We start from the raw sequence: 15103 nt of genomic DNA on the forward strand, positions 1-15103 counted from the left end.
AAATTAAGACATACATGTACCGTAGTTCAATCATAATGACATTGTAGGAAGTTTAATTAAAAATTTTCAGCAGTTTCTTTGTAACTGAGTTAAACCAAAGTGTTCTGGATGGAGAGAAGATAGCAATGACAAATAATATTTGCCCTGATCCTACACTGGTAAATGGCAGGGCATAAACAAAAGTAATTCAATGATAAGATGAATTTTTTTTTAACTCCTAAAGAATTGCTCCATAAGAATTTCTGGTTTAATTCCCAAAATGTTTGATTTGGAATTAATTTTTGAAGAAGTCTTGCATTGCTGAAACACTGCTTTTGAGATCCCTTTGACTAAAACGAAGATTTTAATTATTTTAAAAATGAATAACTAAGATAGAATACAGAATGTATTTATACATAAATAACATACCATATAAAAAAGATAACAATTTGTTAACAAAATAAATAAACAAACATGTAATTTGAAATGTCTCAGTTGGTTAACAATTCCAAATTTCACATTAATAACCAAAGATACATGTGTGTTACAAGTTAGATATGTTCACGTAAATGTATTTACATAACATGAGGTGTAAATATTTGTAGTTCATTATGTTTGTATCATCACTAATGCCAGCATTAACAACCAATTTTAATTCTCAGGGCTAAAAGATATCAAACATGCAAAGATTTTACATCATTTTGTTGGTAAAAGTACTGCATGTACATGTAGATTATTGTTTAATCACTAAAATTCCTGATTTTGTCTGGTTATTAGGGTAAATATATGTTTTTTCATGTCCAGTACAAAATGGTTTAAAATGAGCCTCTCGTATGCACTATTTGTCCACTCTCTGCTATCACAGTTGCTTTGGTTTTCTATAGTTCCTACTGACTCCATTATTCTTTTCTTCAGGTCTTCCACTTTATTGTCTACAAATACATCAGGCTAGTCATGAAACAGCCGTGCATGTCAATGCCAGTTTATATACATGAATTAAGAGGGAAAAAAAAGGTTCAAATTTTGTAAAACACTTTATTTACAATAATTTCTAAAAAGTTAAAACAATTGGAACATATGCTGCTGTACACAGCTACAAGATACTCACAGAGGATCGGAGTGCATCCTGAGCATTTCTCAGTCCCAGGGACCCCGGGGGTAGTTTACTGGCATATACCTGTAGCTCATGTCTATCTCTCAGATATACCAGAGTCTGAATAATGAAAATGTACCAGAACTTACAGCAGAAATGCATTTGTAAGGATATCAAATTGTCTGGTTTTACATTTACATTGTCAGGAGCGATTGTAAGCATACAAGAATATTCTTAGTCTCATGAAACATTTATACAGTGACAAAGACTGAGCATAAATTGTAATGATGAATGATAATCTCATCCATCAACAAATTACCAACAGTTATTAAAATTCAAAGCCTTAGTGAAATTTACAACTACATGTATCTGATTTACTAATGACTGAAAAGAAATGTCCATCAACATAGATTGCAAATTTTAAGCAACCTAAGACTGCATGTAAACTGACCTCCACTACGACTTCATGGCATTTGTATTTCCTTGCGATGTTCAACCGTCTCTCCGAACCATCAATCATTCTCAGATACTTGGACAAAATCTTAGAAAAAGGGCACTCCATTAATGTCATTTTCTACACTTGATGTGATGCAGCTCACAAAGATAAGCAACATATATGGCCTACCATATTAATTGTTCTATTTTTATACAATTCAGTTATCAGCCTCTCTGCTGGATGTTAATTCATTCTCACCAAATTTAACAAGAACAATCCCCCTTCCCTGTCAATAGTTATTTCTATTTCACTCACCTCCTCTGGGGCTGATGTACGGTGAAGAATTTCACACACTTTGTCAAAACCAATCACTGAAACTTTCTTGGTGCTTCCAAACCAACCCTGTCCAAGGATATATCACAATTACAGTATGTATGTACCTTCTGAATGAAATAAAAAGAAATAATCTTCCATCATATTTGTACAATATGTACCGGTACTCTATTAGTGACCAGCATTTAAAGAAGACTTGCAGTGTTTCTTTCAAAATGCCCATATGCCGAAGTACCCGGTACTTCTACTCTCAAAAGCAAGATTGTAGGCAGCCCGGGGAACCTGCAAAAAGTTGATGTTGATATGTAAGATTTATTGATGTAAGCAACATCAGACATACTTTGGCTGTGAGGAGTTCCTCTATTCCAGTCCACTGTTTTAACCTTGACCTTGCTGAGAGAGCTGTCCACACATACTGTTTGTCTGATAACTAAAGGAAGAAAAACCCAGCATTTTGAACCCATGACATACATGTACTTTCTATAAAATTGAGAATCATTTACACTTTGAGAAGTTTCCATCATCAGAGAGAATGGATCATGGTCATAGAATTACCTGGTGTTGTTTCTTTATAGCAAAAGGTGAAGTCAATAGATTCTGTAAATAGAGATGCATGTTTGAATATTTAGTGAGACTTGGACTAATGGCTAATTGTTGACTGAGGTAATGCCCACTAACTATTATATATGTATGTGTCATTTTAAACCATGAATGATTGATGCAGAACTAACATGAGACAATTAATCCCCATGAGCAGGTAGTTATTAAATTTATTTCATAAAGAAATAAACACTGGTCTGAAATGATAAATATAAGTGCACAAAGATGGCAAGACCAAAGACTGTCCATAAATCTTCTTGTTGTATGTGTAAATTACTTTATTTATAGCACACCCTGAAGACATCACTCACCTCGGCATCCCGTCCGTGGTAGAAGCAGCAGTAGTACAGAGTTGTAATCAGAGGCATGTTAAGAATGCTGACTTTACGAGGGAACTGCCTAAACAATGGGTTACCCTGGGCCTCAGATTTACTGTCGGTATCCTAAAGAGAAAATTATCACTATCTCATGACAGTGTCTGATATTCTTTCCCATTTCATTTCTAGATAAACTGAACTCTTTGCTTTTTATAGTGCAAATGTGTGGTTTAATCCTTAAGTTTTTATTCTAAGTTTCAAATATTTTTTTTTAATCTGTTGTATGATTCACCTTCTTGTGATAAAGTTTACAAGGACTAAGGAATTAGGAGAAAGTTTACAGACACCTGTCAGGGATTAGGAGAAAGGGTCAAAATAAAATGAGAGTGACAATTAATTCTCTTATATCAGACTGACAAAGGCCCCATGTGTTTTTTTGGGCATGGAGAGGATAAATAAGTAAAGTACCTCTATTGGCCACTGTCTCTCCAGTAATGCTGCATGCTGCTCCACCAGGTTAGCTTCATGGGCCAAGTCAGGCTCGTGAATGAAATGTGCCCTACAGAACAGAAATGTGGAGATGAGTACAGGTACATGGACGTGACAGTTTTGACATTTTCATCATGTTTATTACAAATATAATAAAATATTTAAGATAAACTCTAATATCAAAAGTAATTCATTTCTAAATGAGCATGGATTAATGTAGATATATATATATATATAGAAGTACCAATACAAGCTTTCATTTTGTATCATTTGGCATGGCAGAAACAATAAAAGATAATTTGCCTCTTCAACTGATAACAAATTGTAGCATCATGCAGATGTATATCAATCATATTTGTTACAGACTTTAAGTTCTGAAAATAAAACCCTTTTTTTTTAAATTATGCAGAGCCAGAATGAGATGGATAAAATTTCAATTTAAAAATCCCTCTCCCTTCCATGTGACTACATTTAAATGTATATCAAAAATATAATGCATGTACATTTATCATTCAAGGCAAGAAATTGTCAATTTTGGTGAATGTAATTATAAATGTTGAAACAATACACAAGTATGTGTGTTGCTATACAAGACAAAAATAAAATATACTTTAGGCATCCTCTTAGAGCATTCATCTTGCCCCTGACATCTGGAGCACTTATGGCTTGCTTGTACTTTAAGATCTGAAAGCAAAGATACCATTAAAAAACTGTACATCTGTATTTACAAAGTTATTCCAAACTTGAAAATACAGATCTATAACTTTGCTTTTTTCATGCTCTTCATTTAAACTGTTCATTAATTGGCAGAAAAATTGTATTTTAATGGTAATTTTCAGCAAAAAAACAATTACATCCCTCCCTTCCCTTAAAGAAAATGTCTTACTGCAGCTTCTTCTGTTCTATTCAACATCCTAAAATTAAAAAAAATTAAAAATATATATATGTAATAATACTCTCAATTTATTCTGGACAAACTTAAAAAAAACATTCATTAAATGAATCAGTTTAATAGTCAAATAAAAGTAAAATGTACATGTTTTTAGGATGAATATCAGTAGATCATCAAAGCTATACATGTACATTGATAAGAAGATACAAACTGGGCATGGCTTGTGTTGGTGGTCCAGTGTGGGCGCTATTATCTGTATAAGGCATGTCTACTCACCCTAGAACATCACCAAGCTCTTAGAAGTCATAGTGAGCCCTTCAATAACTCAGATAGTAGTTGAGGCATGTCCACTCACCCGAGAACATCACCAAGTTCCTTGAATCAGTGAGCCTTGAGATATCTCAGATTGTGGTTGAGAGACATGTCTACTCACCCAAGTACATCACCAAGCTCCTTGAAGTCATAGTGAGCCTTGAGATAACTCAGATTGTGGTTGAGAGACATGTCTACTCACCCAAGAACATCACCAAGCTCCTTGAAGTCATAGTTAGCCTTGGGATAACTCAAATTGTGGTTGAGAGACATGTCTACTCACCCGAGTACACCACCAAGCTCCTTGAAGCCGTAGTGAGCCCTGAGATAACTCAGATTGTGGTTGAGAGACATGTCTACTCACCCGAGTACATCACCAAGCTCCTTGAAGTCGTAGTGAGCCCTGAGATAACTCAGATAATGGTTGATAGCAACAGGTCTTCGCTGAAGCTCCAGGTTAAACAGGGATGGCTTGATGGTTTGTCTCAGAAATAAAATCACCTGTAGCAAGACATACCTGTACATAACTATTACTAACTCATAACTACCTATGGGTAGTTTTCTCTCAAAAAGAGTGAAAAGAAATAGGAGAGAAAAGAAATTTTAAAATTTGCCAATATACTGGCAAAAAAAATTCAAACTTCTAAACAAATACAAATTTATGATTACAATTTTACATTGATCGGATACTTACAGCAGTTATGGCGTTTCCATCATGAACCTGTATTGCCTTGTCTAACAGCTGTAGCTTCTCCTCTTTGGAACGAAACACTTCTAAACTGTATGGCTACAATCAATAAAATAACAATTCAAACTATCCTCTAAACAAGACTTTTGAATGAATCTTGGGAAAGTTATAATTAGGTATGGAGTTAGTTGGATGATTAAAGCAATAGGCACTTAGTGTTACTGACTTAGTAAACTCATGAGCCAGGTCAACAATAAATGCCTTCATTGTATAGAGCATTCCTCCTCTTCCATTGATTAACACATTTATAAGTTAACAAACTTAGATAAAATAGTTATAATATACATGTAAGTGATTTGATATTTGAACATTTTATCAACATGTGACAAAATAACTAAGAACTTACTTCACCTCATGTAGCATCAATTCTTATTAATTCAACTGACACTACATTGCCGAGGTAGGAACTTAATTTAAGAACCTATTTTAAGTACATAATTTAATATAAAACACCTCACCTCTCCCAATATCATCTTCCTTATGGTGTCCTCAGGAGAAAACTTCAGCTCTCTAGCTTTCTAAAATTGTAATCCTTAGTATTTAGTAATTAGAAATATGTACAGGTATATGAATCATTCCTCCTAATATGATCAATGCAATCTATGATATAACAATCAATGACATATCAAAATTATGTACATCAGAAATACATGTAAACGCAGTAAAACATGATTATAACAAACATGCTTATAACAAATTCATGCTTATAACAAATTTGGTTTCATTATGTGTAGATCATGGTCACCTTGAGAGCTCTTTTGAGATACTGGATCTCCTCCTCTAGGTTTTTGGAGCCACTGCTTGTAGATATAAAACTTGGGATCTCTGTAAATTTAGATCTATACTATTTAGATTTGTAAGGGAGACACAGATGCAACTGTAATTTAAAATTTTTCAAATTTTAGAGCCTGACCGAACTTTCAGATCATAGATGAACTATGAAAAATACATAAAAGGATCTAACAACAAGACCGTTTAACAACATAAATTGATATGCAAGAAGCATAGCATACCTAAATCGTCTATGGAAATAAAAAAAATAATTAAACAGGATATTAAATACGGACAGAATTTGTAAGGTTACAATAATCATCTCACCGTCCTCTAGACTGCGAGCACTGGATGAAGATGTGAGGGAGTGGAGTTTTTCCTGAGATTTGCTGTACTGCACAGTGGGTGTGACGGACTCCAGTGATGAAGGGGTGAAGGACACTCGCCCTGTTACACCTGCAGTACACAATGTACACCCACCATTTATTCAATACAGGACATGTATCATCAACAATGCACACCTTCCTTTAATAATCAACGTTAATAAACTACAGGTAAAAATGAGTAATCTAGAATAAATAGCCATGCAATGCAGAATTTCACAAAAGCAATAAAGATAAATTGGACCTATTCCCAAAATTTCATTTATAGAAAGAGAAAATAAATATGGTATGGGTTTTAAATAAGAAAGGTTTCGGGAGATAGATTTAAGAAAAGCTGGTGCTTGCATGCTTACCAAAGCTCTCACTCTGAGATCTGGAATGTGTCATATATGGGGGGACATTTCTGGATTCAGGCCGAGAGGCAGATTTGGGGAGAGAGGATGCACTGGGAGGGACAACATGGCCTTGTAAATACAACAACATTGTCTATAGTACTGTTTATCAATAAGTATCAAAGTAGAATCAAAAATAATTTTACAAACATATCTTGTTCAAAAGCAATTTCCAGAGGATTCAAATGTTATAAAGCCATGCATTAGGTATTGCTTGAAGAAAGAAATGTGTGTGTTTTTGTAAAAAAGAAAGATAATTCATGCCATAAGCATAAAAATCATTATTTTGTAACTAGTCTCTCCCAGCTAATTTGTCTCACCACTGATTGCAGATGACTCTGTCACTGAGGAAACAGGAGTATCATCCCAGTTTACTGTGTCTACATCATCATCCTCAAATTGTGTGAGTAGTTTTTTTGACTTTGCCAACTCTTCTGCATTTTCAACTGTAACCTAGGATTAGAATGAACAAATTACGTAGCTTGTATTAAAGAAAAACTAATACATGTAGAATCATATTATTCTTGTAAATGCATGAAGGACATGAACTCAGTAAAAATATTATCTTGGATTTTTTTTTTTCAGATGTTGAGAACACAAATGTTTATCACAGTAAGTATTATGCCCCATCAATAACATGTATAACATACACACAAATTTTAAAAACAACTAGTGTTCCTGATGAAAATATATGACATCACTATCCCCCTCCTCATCATCATCATTGTCAATATCATCACTCTCGTCATTATCAAAACACAAAGTATTGCACAGGTATTTTCTTATATTGTCAAAGCTTCAAAATTCATAGATACTTACATTGTCATCAAACAAGTTGAATTTGCTCTTATTAACCCTGGATTTCATCCAGTACTCCTCCTCATCTTGTGATTCCTACAAATGTTCAAAATTACATCTACATTGGCGAGTGTCTCAAAATTATCAGAGTCAAAGCATCAGCAAAACAAACAAACAGAAGAAATACTAAGTACACATAGAAAATATTTTTTCCAACCTAGTAAATCAAGAAAAGGGCTTCACAAAAATCATTTTGCTACACATATATGCATGATCTCTCTTAGAAATTAGATCAATTTCGAAAATATAAATGCGAAAATTATTGCTGGTTCTAGTCCACTGTTATGTAAATGTCCTTATTCATTCCTTAGAGATGTGATAATAATGAGAAAATCTTTTTTACTCGTCTCAGGGATGACATTCTTCCGCCACCATCGAAATGAAAGTAGAAACACGCTTATATCATCATCGAAATAAAAAAAATAAGTTTATAATCGGTCCAATTTGTACTAACATAAGTAAAACATTAATAACACTAAAACATCATATAATGATATATATGTATTAATTATTCTAAAAAATGACAAAAAAGATTTTATCTGATAAATGATGAGAGGCGACCTTCACCTTTTTGCTTTTAAATATTTTAAGCGGCACAAAAAAAGGTTTCACTTTATCAATGATGTCTTGTTTCAAGGTATGTTATCAATGCTGTTTATTATTCGAGACTCTATACATATAAGAAAGACAGAGATTGATATTGGAAATAAGTATTGAATCCAAATGTAAAGATCACTAGTCAAGACATGGACGTATGGATGCATACAGTCCTTATAATTATATAAGTACATGTACAACGTGTTGCCCTTGGATATTTTGAGCAGGTTGGGACCAATCTCCCAAATGGGATATAATAGCCCGTTTGTTGTTATTTTACAAACTAGTCTTAATTTAAAGCAAAAATATTTGGGAATTAGAGATTTTAAATTTTAGGGCAATACACCCCCTTGACGATGGCTGAGACAGAGAAATATCAGGCCCAAGGGCGATACAGCCCTAGCTTCCAGTTGCTGTCTCACTAGTACAAAACACGGCATTATCCTGTTATTCACTTCGCGAAGTAACTAAGTTTGACGTTGTTGACGTTAACGTCAAATGTGTCAGAAGTGTTCACAATGACATTTAATGTGCATTCTTACTTCAATTATACACATTCAGAACAAATTTCCATTCCTGTCATTTTCGGTGTAAACAAGCATATATTCATTTATTCCGTAAAAACATCCATAAGATTTTCATGGACAGTGTTACTGAGGTTTTAGTGTAAGTAATTGGTCATGTTACCTTTTCATTAATATTCATTGTATAAAACTGAAGCCGCCTCCGCTTTCATAAACTAGAGTTATCGTTATTGAAAGAGTTATCCTCTCTTACACAATTTCCGGATTATGAATTTGTAAAATCTACTTTTATGCTAACATGTTATTATTATAGTACCAAATTATGTTCGTAATCCTTCACTAAATATAAAATAAATGATTAAGATTTTATTCTACTTCATTCTCCGTAAACAATAACAATATCCGGTTACGGAAATTGTCGAGCATTAACGATCCCTACTATACTAAAAAATATTGCTTGTATGCTTATTAAAATGTAAATATCCCGTGTGCCTTCTCTTGTATTGTAAAAAATTGAACTCTTCTCAGGAAGAAATGCGATTCAGAACGATTGAATTTTTTTACCTTGACTGACAACAATTCAAGTGCGCCTCATGGGCTAATGATTGCGGTAGTTTTGAGTACATTTTAAGATTTTGCGTCGGTATTTACTCCTGTTATTCGCTTCGCTTTTAAAATGAAAACTTATATTTATTAACCTTTTAGAATCTTCATTCCCCCCCCCCCCCCCAAAAATACCAAGCCCCATTTTTTTTATATATCTTTCCCCCAAAGAAACCCTTTTCCCGGAGAAACCTTCCTCTTGCAGTACTATTTAGAATGAAATGCCTCGGTATATATATACTCCTGTTATTCGCTTCGCCTCTGTATATATATACTCCTGTTATTAGCTTCGCGAAGCAAATAAATTCCAAGGTTTTGCGTCGGTATTTACTCCTGTTATTCGCTTCGCTTTTAAAATGAAAACTTATATTTATTAACCTTTTAGAATCTTCATTCCCCCCCCCCCCCCAAAAAAAAATACCAAGCCCCATTTTTTTATATATCTTTCCCCCAAAGAAACCCTTTTCCCGGAGAAACCTTCCTCTTGCAGTGCTATTTAGAATGAAATGCCTCGGTATATATATACTCCTGTTATTCGCTTCGCCTCTGTATATATATACTCCTGTTATTAGCTTCGCGAAGCAAATAAATTCCAAGGTTTTGCGTCGGTATTTACTCCTGTTATTCGCTTCGCTTTTAAAATGAAAACTTATATTTATTAACCTTTTAGAATCTTCATTCCCCCCAAAAAATACCAAGCCCCATTTTTTATATATCTCTCCCCCAAAAAAACCCTTTTCCCGGAGAAACCGTCCTCTTGCAGTGCTATTTAGAATGAAATGCCTCGGTATATATATACTCCTGTTATTCGCTTCGCCTCTGTATATATATACTCCTGTTATTAGCTTCGCGAAGCAAATAAATTCCAAGGTTTTGCGTCGGTATTTACTCCTGTTATTCGCTTCGCTTTTAAAATGAAAACTTATATTTATCAAACTTTTAAAATGTTCATTCCCCCCAAAAATACCAAGCCCCATTTTTTATATATCTCTCCCCCAAAGAAACCCTTTTCCCGGAGAATTCTTCCTCTTGGAGTGCTATTTAGAATGAAATGCCTCGGTATATATATACTCCTGTTATTCGCTTCGCCTCTGTATATATATACTCCTGTTATAAGCTTCGCGAAGCAAATAAATTCCAAGGTTTTGCGTCGGTATTTACTCCTGTTATTCGCTTCGCTTTTAAAATGAGAAGCTATATTAATGAAACAATGTAGGCCAATATACTCCTGTTTACGGAATAAATTGATAAGTTCATAAATTGTTATTACGGAATAAATGGATTCTACTTGTACGGGCCGAAAATGACAGGAGTCGAAATGTGTGGAATTAAGGTCTTATTGGGTCGACTGACATTAGACAGAGAAGGAGTGCAAGAAGAAACAGAGCACACAGGTATGCAGATAGATTTGACGTTAACGTCAACAACGTCAAACTTATTTACTTCGCGAAGTAAATAACAGGATTATGCCCAAAACACGTGTATCAGGACTGATACACTACTAGGTATATGATATACTATAAATTCCTAATTTTATGTGAGCACCGGTACTTAATTCCGAGATTCAACTGCTTTTGTATCAAATCGTGGGAATATTAAATCCTGATCACCAATTTTTGTTATAATTACCTATAGATCAAAACTGTTTGAAAAAATAAAGCGAGATTTTAGAATCCGCAAGGGTTTCCTTGGAGTCGTTCATCCAATTTTTTTCATCCAACTGGGAGCTACAAATCTGCAGCTAGAGGTTGTAAAGGAGATGGTTAATGGAGATGAAGCATTCTATTCAAGAATTCAAAATTATTTAGAGAAAAACTTCCTTTGATTCCTAAGTAAATTTTGAATGTGTCAAGTTTCCTCTTGGATTAGCTGCATAGAAATTAATGGCTTACCTCCCCTTGCATAGAAACTTATTATTGTTTGGTGCTGATTTGGAAAATTATTTTTCAATTTGTCATTAAATTTAAAAAAAATCGGGTAACATGAAATATTATCCTATTGGTTATTCATTGTAATGTTACAAACTTGTTAAAATACACACACAAGTGTTTTGGAATTAACAATCTAAAATTGAAGATGTTACAATCTCTTGACAAAGGCCTATAGACAAAAATCTCAACCCTGGGGGGAAGACAACCCTAACTTCAGTTGCTGTCTCACCTTGTCTAAAATATGTGTATCAGGGCTGATACAATACATGTACTAGGTAATTATATAAGTACATAGCAATTTGTGGTGAAAAACTTTTCCAGTTTACTTGCAATGTTTTAATGTTATTTATATGCATCAATAGATAGGTAATAGGGACAGTCATGCCATATATAATTTGTACATAATAATTATCTATTCTACACATATAAGACAAACACTTATCGATAACACTTGTCAGCTCATTTTGTTGCTGCTCATGTGCCTCTTACTTAACCTATCTATCAGTATACAATTAAGTGTGAAAAAGTTTTTTCACTGTAAACAATACATAAGAAAATTTGATTATACCCCATGGAACAATAGTGTTTTTGACCATCAGTCAGTCTGTGAGTCAGTCTGTCCTGCTGCACAGAGTTTCAAAAAAAGAATTTTGGTATTTAGGGTCCATTGTGTTGATGTGTATACATGTATTTATACCAGTAATCACTGATCCTAATATTTTTTTTGGAATTTTTTAGAACAAAATATGCAGATGTACAAATTACCAGGATAAATTTCAATTGCATTATTCTTCTGGAAGTTTTGCACTTTTGAATTTAGAATTTTGTTGTTTTTAAAAACAAAGGCATAGATGTTGCATACCTGCAAGAAGTTTTGATATGATGATTTTGGGGATTTTTCCTCATTTCAAAATCAAATTATTTGTGTATTTAATGCATATCCTGCCATTATATGTAGCATTGTCTAGTAATGGGGGAGTGTATATGAGCTTGCTCATGCACTTTTTCTTTCATTGTACATGTATCAATATCATCTTAAGATCATACCGTATTTAATTACTGATAGTAGTATTTTGATGATTGTTCCAAACTTCATTTCATAAACATGATTTTTTTTTCTCAATTTCAAACCCAAAAGTCCCTAAGACCTGCCAACAGAATATGGTCAAGATTGTTTTTATGCCAGACAAGAGGATATGTAGAAAGAGACCCAAGGGCAATCAAAATGGGAGATTTAGTGTTCGAGCCAGAGTACAATAGGCACATGCCAGATGATGGGAAGACTCCCTTTGTCAACCTCAACAAGATGCTGAATGTTGTGGAGGCGGACTTTGACAAGGAAAGCTTAAAGCAATTTATGCAACGCAAGATAGATGTTAATGATATTGCAGAACAGAGGTAAGCATTAATTACCAACACAAAAGAGATGTCAATAATATCACTGCACATATGTAAGCATTTTTAAATTATTACCAGTAATACTCACAGAAATAAATGTTGGAGAAAGTTTGCATTGGTAGATTGATTACCTTATTTGTTTATCTCCCTTTCAAAGTCCAAAAACCAAGATGGGACTACTAAAATTCTAAATACTTCATTTTATTTTCATTTTATTTCATGAGTAGCTGTAGATACTATCTATTACTGTATATCCAGTAATTTTCACGATTATCTAATTTTTGATATTTTCGTTATTTTTTTTAAATCGCAAATTATTGAATATAAGCAGAAATTTTATTCTGTATCATTTTCTATAACTTAAGAAACTTTCTAAATTGAAAAACATGACCAACACAAATTAAAAATGCTACACATTTTTTACGCCAATTTTTTTACACACAAAAAAACCCTGGATGTATGGTATTCTATCAATTCTGACAGAGACAGGCAGGTTCTAGCTGCTGCTTTGTAGTCTACTGACTCATTTTAAAATTAACACTGCCAATGAAGGACTCTACATATATATGGTTTAATTGTAGAGTGGATGCGAAAACAAAGGAAAAAATTGGTAAAGACTTAGCTGCTGCTTATGTGGTTGTAAAGTCAGGGGGGCGTATTCAGTTTGCTGGAATGGACCGATGGATTGAAAAGAAAGGGAGTCATATACCACTACCTAATCACAATATACCTAATCTCAAATTACAAGTGGCAGATCTAACAGGCAGCTCCATCAGATATGAAGGATTAGCATTTCTGGGTAAGAATCAAATTGCACCTTAAGAAAGATAGAGGTACTTCTTTATATTTGAGTGTGTTCCTTGGAGTAAAATGATTCACCAAAAAGCCATCATGATAGTTAAAAAATCTTATCAATTTTCAGAAGGAACATCAATAAAGATGCTGATTCTAAGGGATTGCCAGTATATTGATGATTTCTGCCTGTCTCGCCTGTATAAGATTAGCAATACTCTGGAGTTCTTGGATATCAGTGGATGTACCCTAGTAACAGATAATGGCCTTGCGGCTCTTTGCAAATTGAGGTGAGCTGGATAACTCCAACATTCTACAAGCCTGTTTTTAGAGGGGTAGTCAGTAGGAGGAACACCCCTCAACCCTCCCCCCCCCCCAAGAAAATTGATTCAATTTACATAGTAAATTACCAAAAATATACCTTGGAACCCCCACCCCCACCATAAAAATGTTCTGGATCTGCGCATGTTGTATCATCTGAATCTTTTCAACAAAAACATTTAAACATCTGTACAAATAACTTTTTTTCTCTCCAGAAATTTGAAAGGTTTACGGATCAATGATTTACCAAATGCTGGGAACAAGGCTTTGATTGCTGCTTATCTGTTAGATGAAAACCCAGAATTGAATGTTCTTGGAGTGGATCTTCCATTAGATCATGATAAAGAAATGCCAGAAACATCACCAGAGGAAAGTGGACAATATTCTGATTCTTCAACCAATTCCTCCAACAAACCACCTACATAATCAAGTTCAGGGAAGTCCTCATGAAAATGATGCTGTATTTGGCTTAACATGTACCAATTACCGGTAGTTGAAAACTTATCACAGATCTGTTTGCCTTGATGATGAAAGCGTTGCTGATGTGAAATGAAGTTTTCAGCATAAAGTTGTGAAAAGGACAAAAGCATTTTACCCATAACATTTGGAGACAGCATTCTTAGGTGATTGCCCTTTACTCTCTGTGATAATTTGAAGCCAAGATTGATGAATCATTCATATTAATATGCATCAGACCTTACAAATGCATTTTTGTCTTTTATGTCAAATGAGATTTAACTGAACATTATCAAGATACATGCATTACCTGGTAAGCTGATCTTTGTTGACAAGTTAGAGGATAAGTTGGAGTATCAGTCAGACTGCCGTTTTTTACGGTAGGCATCATCCAACATTTGATGCATACCGGTAAATCTTGTATGTTTTTTAATATTCACTTTTATTTAAGATATGTTTTTGATCAAAAATGATTACATTAAAAAATAAAATAAAGTTGTTTTTTTTTAATGATATTTTGCCATATTAAGTACAAATCATTATATATAACAAGTGAATTTAAATTAACTTTAAAAGAAACACAATTTACAGTAATGGATATTTTTGCATTAAAATAATTACTAGTGCATGTATGTTGAACTTTAACAATATGCAAAAAAATGTCAGTTAAAAATATTCTTGTTCATTAATAAGAAAATTGATAACAAATCTATAGTCTAACAGAGAATGAGATTCTAAAAGAGTTACTGTCTCATATAAAGTATTCAAAGTGAGACTACTCACTAGTGTGTTGATACAGATTGAAGCAAGTTGATGCAATATACAATGTACATGTATGGATATCTATATTTGCATTCTTTCTTATTGAAAATGCAGAT

General features: G+C 33.7%; 2 protein-coding genes across 5 annotated transcripts; one reads left to right on the top strand and one right to left on the bottom strand.

Moving 5' to 3' along the window:
- Positions 1-372: 372 nt before the first annotated feature.
- Positions 373-8035, bottom strand: LOC105343002 (spermatogenesis-defective protein 39 homolog). 3 transcript variants are annotated; one of them, XM_066087292.1, is made up of 20 exons: positions 7947-8035; positions 7565-7639; positions 7066-7198; positions 6707-6817; positions 6298-6426; positions 5945-6024; positions 5658-5717; positions 5146-5238; positions 4854-4952; positions 4573-4610; positions 4134-4161; positions 3858-3931; positions 3227-3317; positions 2753-2884; positions 2397-2438; positions 2182-2271; positions 1824-1910; positions 1524-1613; positions 1088-1192; positions 373-911 (listed from the first exon to the last, which is right to left on the bottom strand). In XM_066087292.1, exons 1-20 carry the CDS (start codon positions 7962-7964, stop codon positions 891-893), a joined length of 1596 nt encoding a protein of 531 aa, XP_065943364.1. In that variant the 5' UTR covers positions 7965-8035; the 3' UTR covers positions 373-890. The 3 variants fall into 3 exon arrangements, with proteins under 3 accessions (XP_065943364.1, XP_011448446.1, XP_011448447.1); XM_011450144.4 differs by lacking the exon at positions 4573-4610 and having other exon boundaries at positions 4816-4952; positions 7947-8034; XM_011450145.4 differs by lacking the exons at positions 4573-4610; positions 6707-6817 and having other exon boundaries at positions 4816-4952; positions 7947-8034.
- Positions 8036-8179: 144 nt separating this feature from the next.
- Positions 8180-14720, top strand: LOC105343003 (distal membrane-arm assembly complex protein 2). Of its 2 annotated transcripts, XM_066087293.1 has the most exons (7): positions 8187-8240; positions 8537-8627; positions 10799-10832; positions 12397-12656; positions 13238-13455; positions 13579-13738; positions 13985-14720. In XM_066087293.1, the coding sequence occupies exons 4-7, from the start codon at positions 12484-12486 to the stop codon at positions 14193-14195; spliced, it is 762 nt and encodes a 253-aa protein (XP_065943365.1). In that variant the 5' UTR covers positions 8187-8240; positions 8537-8627; positions 10799-10832; positions 12397-12483; the 3' UTR covers positions 14196-14720. The 2 variants fall into 2 exon arrangements, with proteins under 2 accessions (XP_011448448.3, XP_065943365.1); XM_011450146.4 differs by lacking the exons at positions 8537-8627; positions 10799-10832 and having other exon boundaries at positions 8180-8240.
- The last annotated feature ends 383 nt before the right edge of the window (positions 14721-15103 follow it).

Source organism: Magallana gigas, chromosome 6 (assembly GCF_963853765.1).
Source record: "Magallana gigas chromosome 6, xbMagGiga1.1, whole genome shotgun sequence".
NCBI lineage: Eukaryota > Metazoa > Mollusca > Bivalvia > Ostreida > Ostreidae > Magallana > Magallana gigas.

Excerpts from the sequence above, each read along its gene's own strand:
- LOC105343003 (XM_011450146.4), top strand. Across the intron at positions 12,657-13,237 it reads AATGATATTGCAGAACAGAG|AGTGGATGCGAAAACAAAGG; the intron begins GTAAGCATTAAT and ends GTTTAATTGTAG. Across the intron at positions 13,739-13,984 it reads GCGGCTCTTTGCAAATTGAG|AAATTTGAAAGGTTTACGGA; the intron begins GTGAGCTGGATA and ends TTTTCTCTCCAG.
- LOC105343002 (XM_066087292.1), bottom strand. Across the intron at positions 4,611-4,853 it reads ATTATCTGAGTTATCTCAGG|GCTCACTATGACTTCAAGGA; the intron begins GCTCACTACGAC and ends AGTTATCTCAAG. Across the intron at positions 3,932-4,133 it reads ATAGAACAGAAGAAGCTGCA|ATCTTAAAGTACAAGCAAGC; the intron begins GTAAGACATTTT and ends CTTTGCTTTCAG.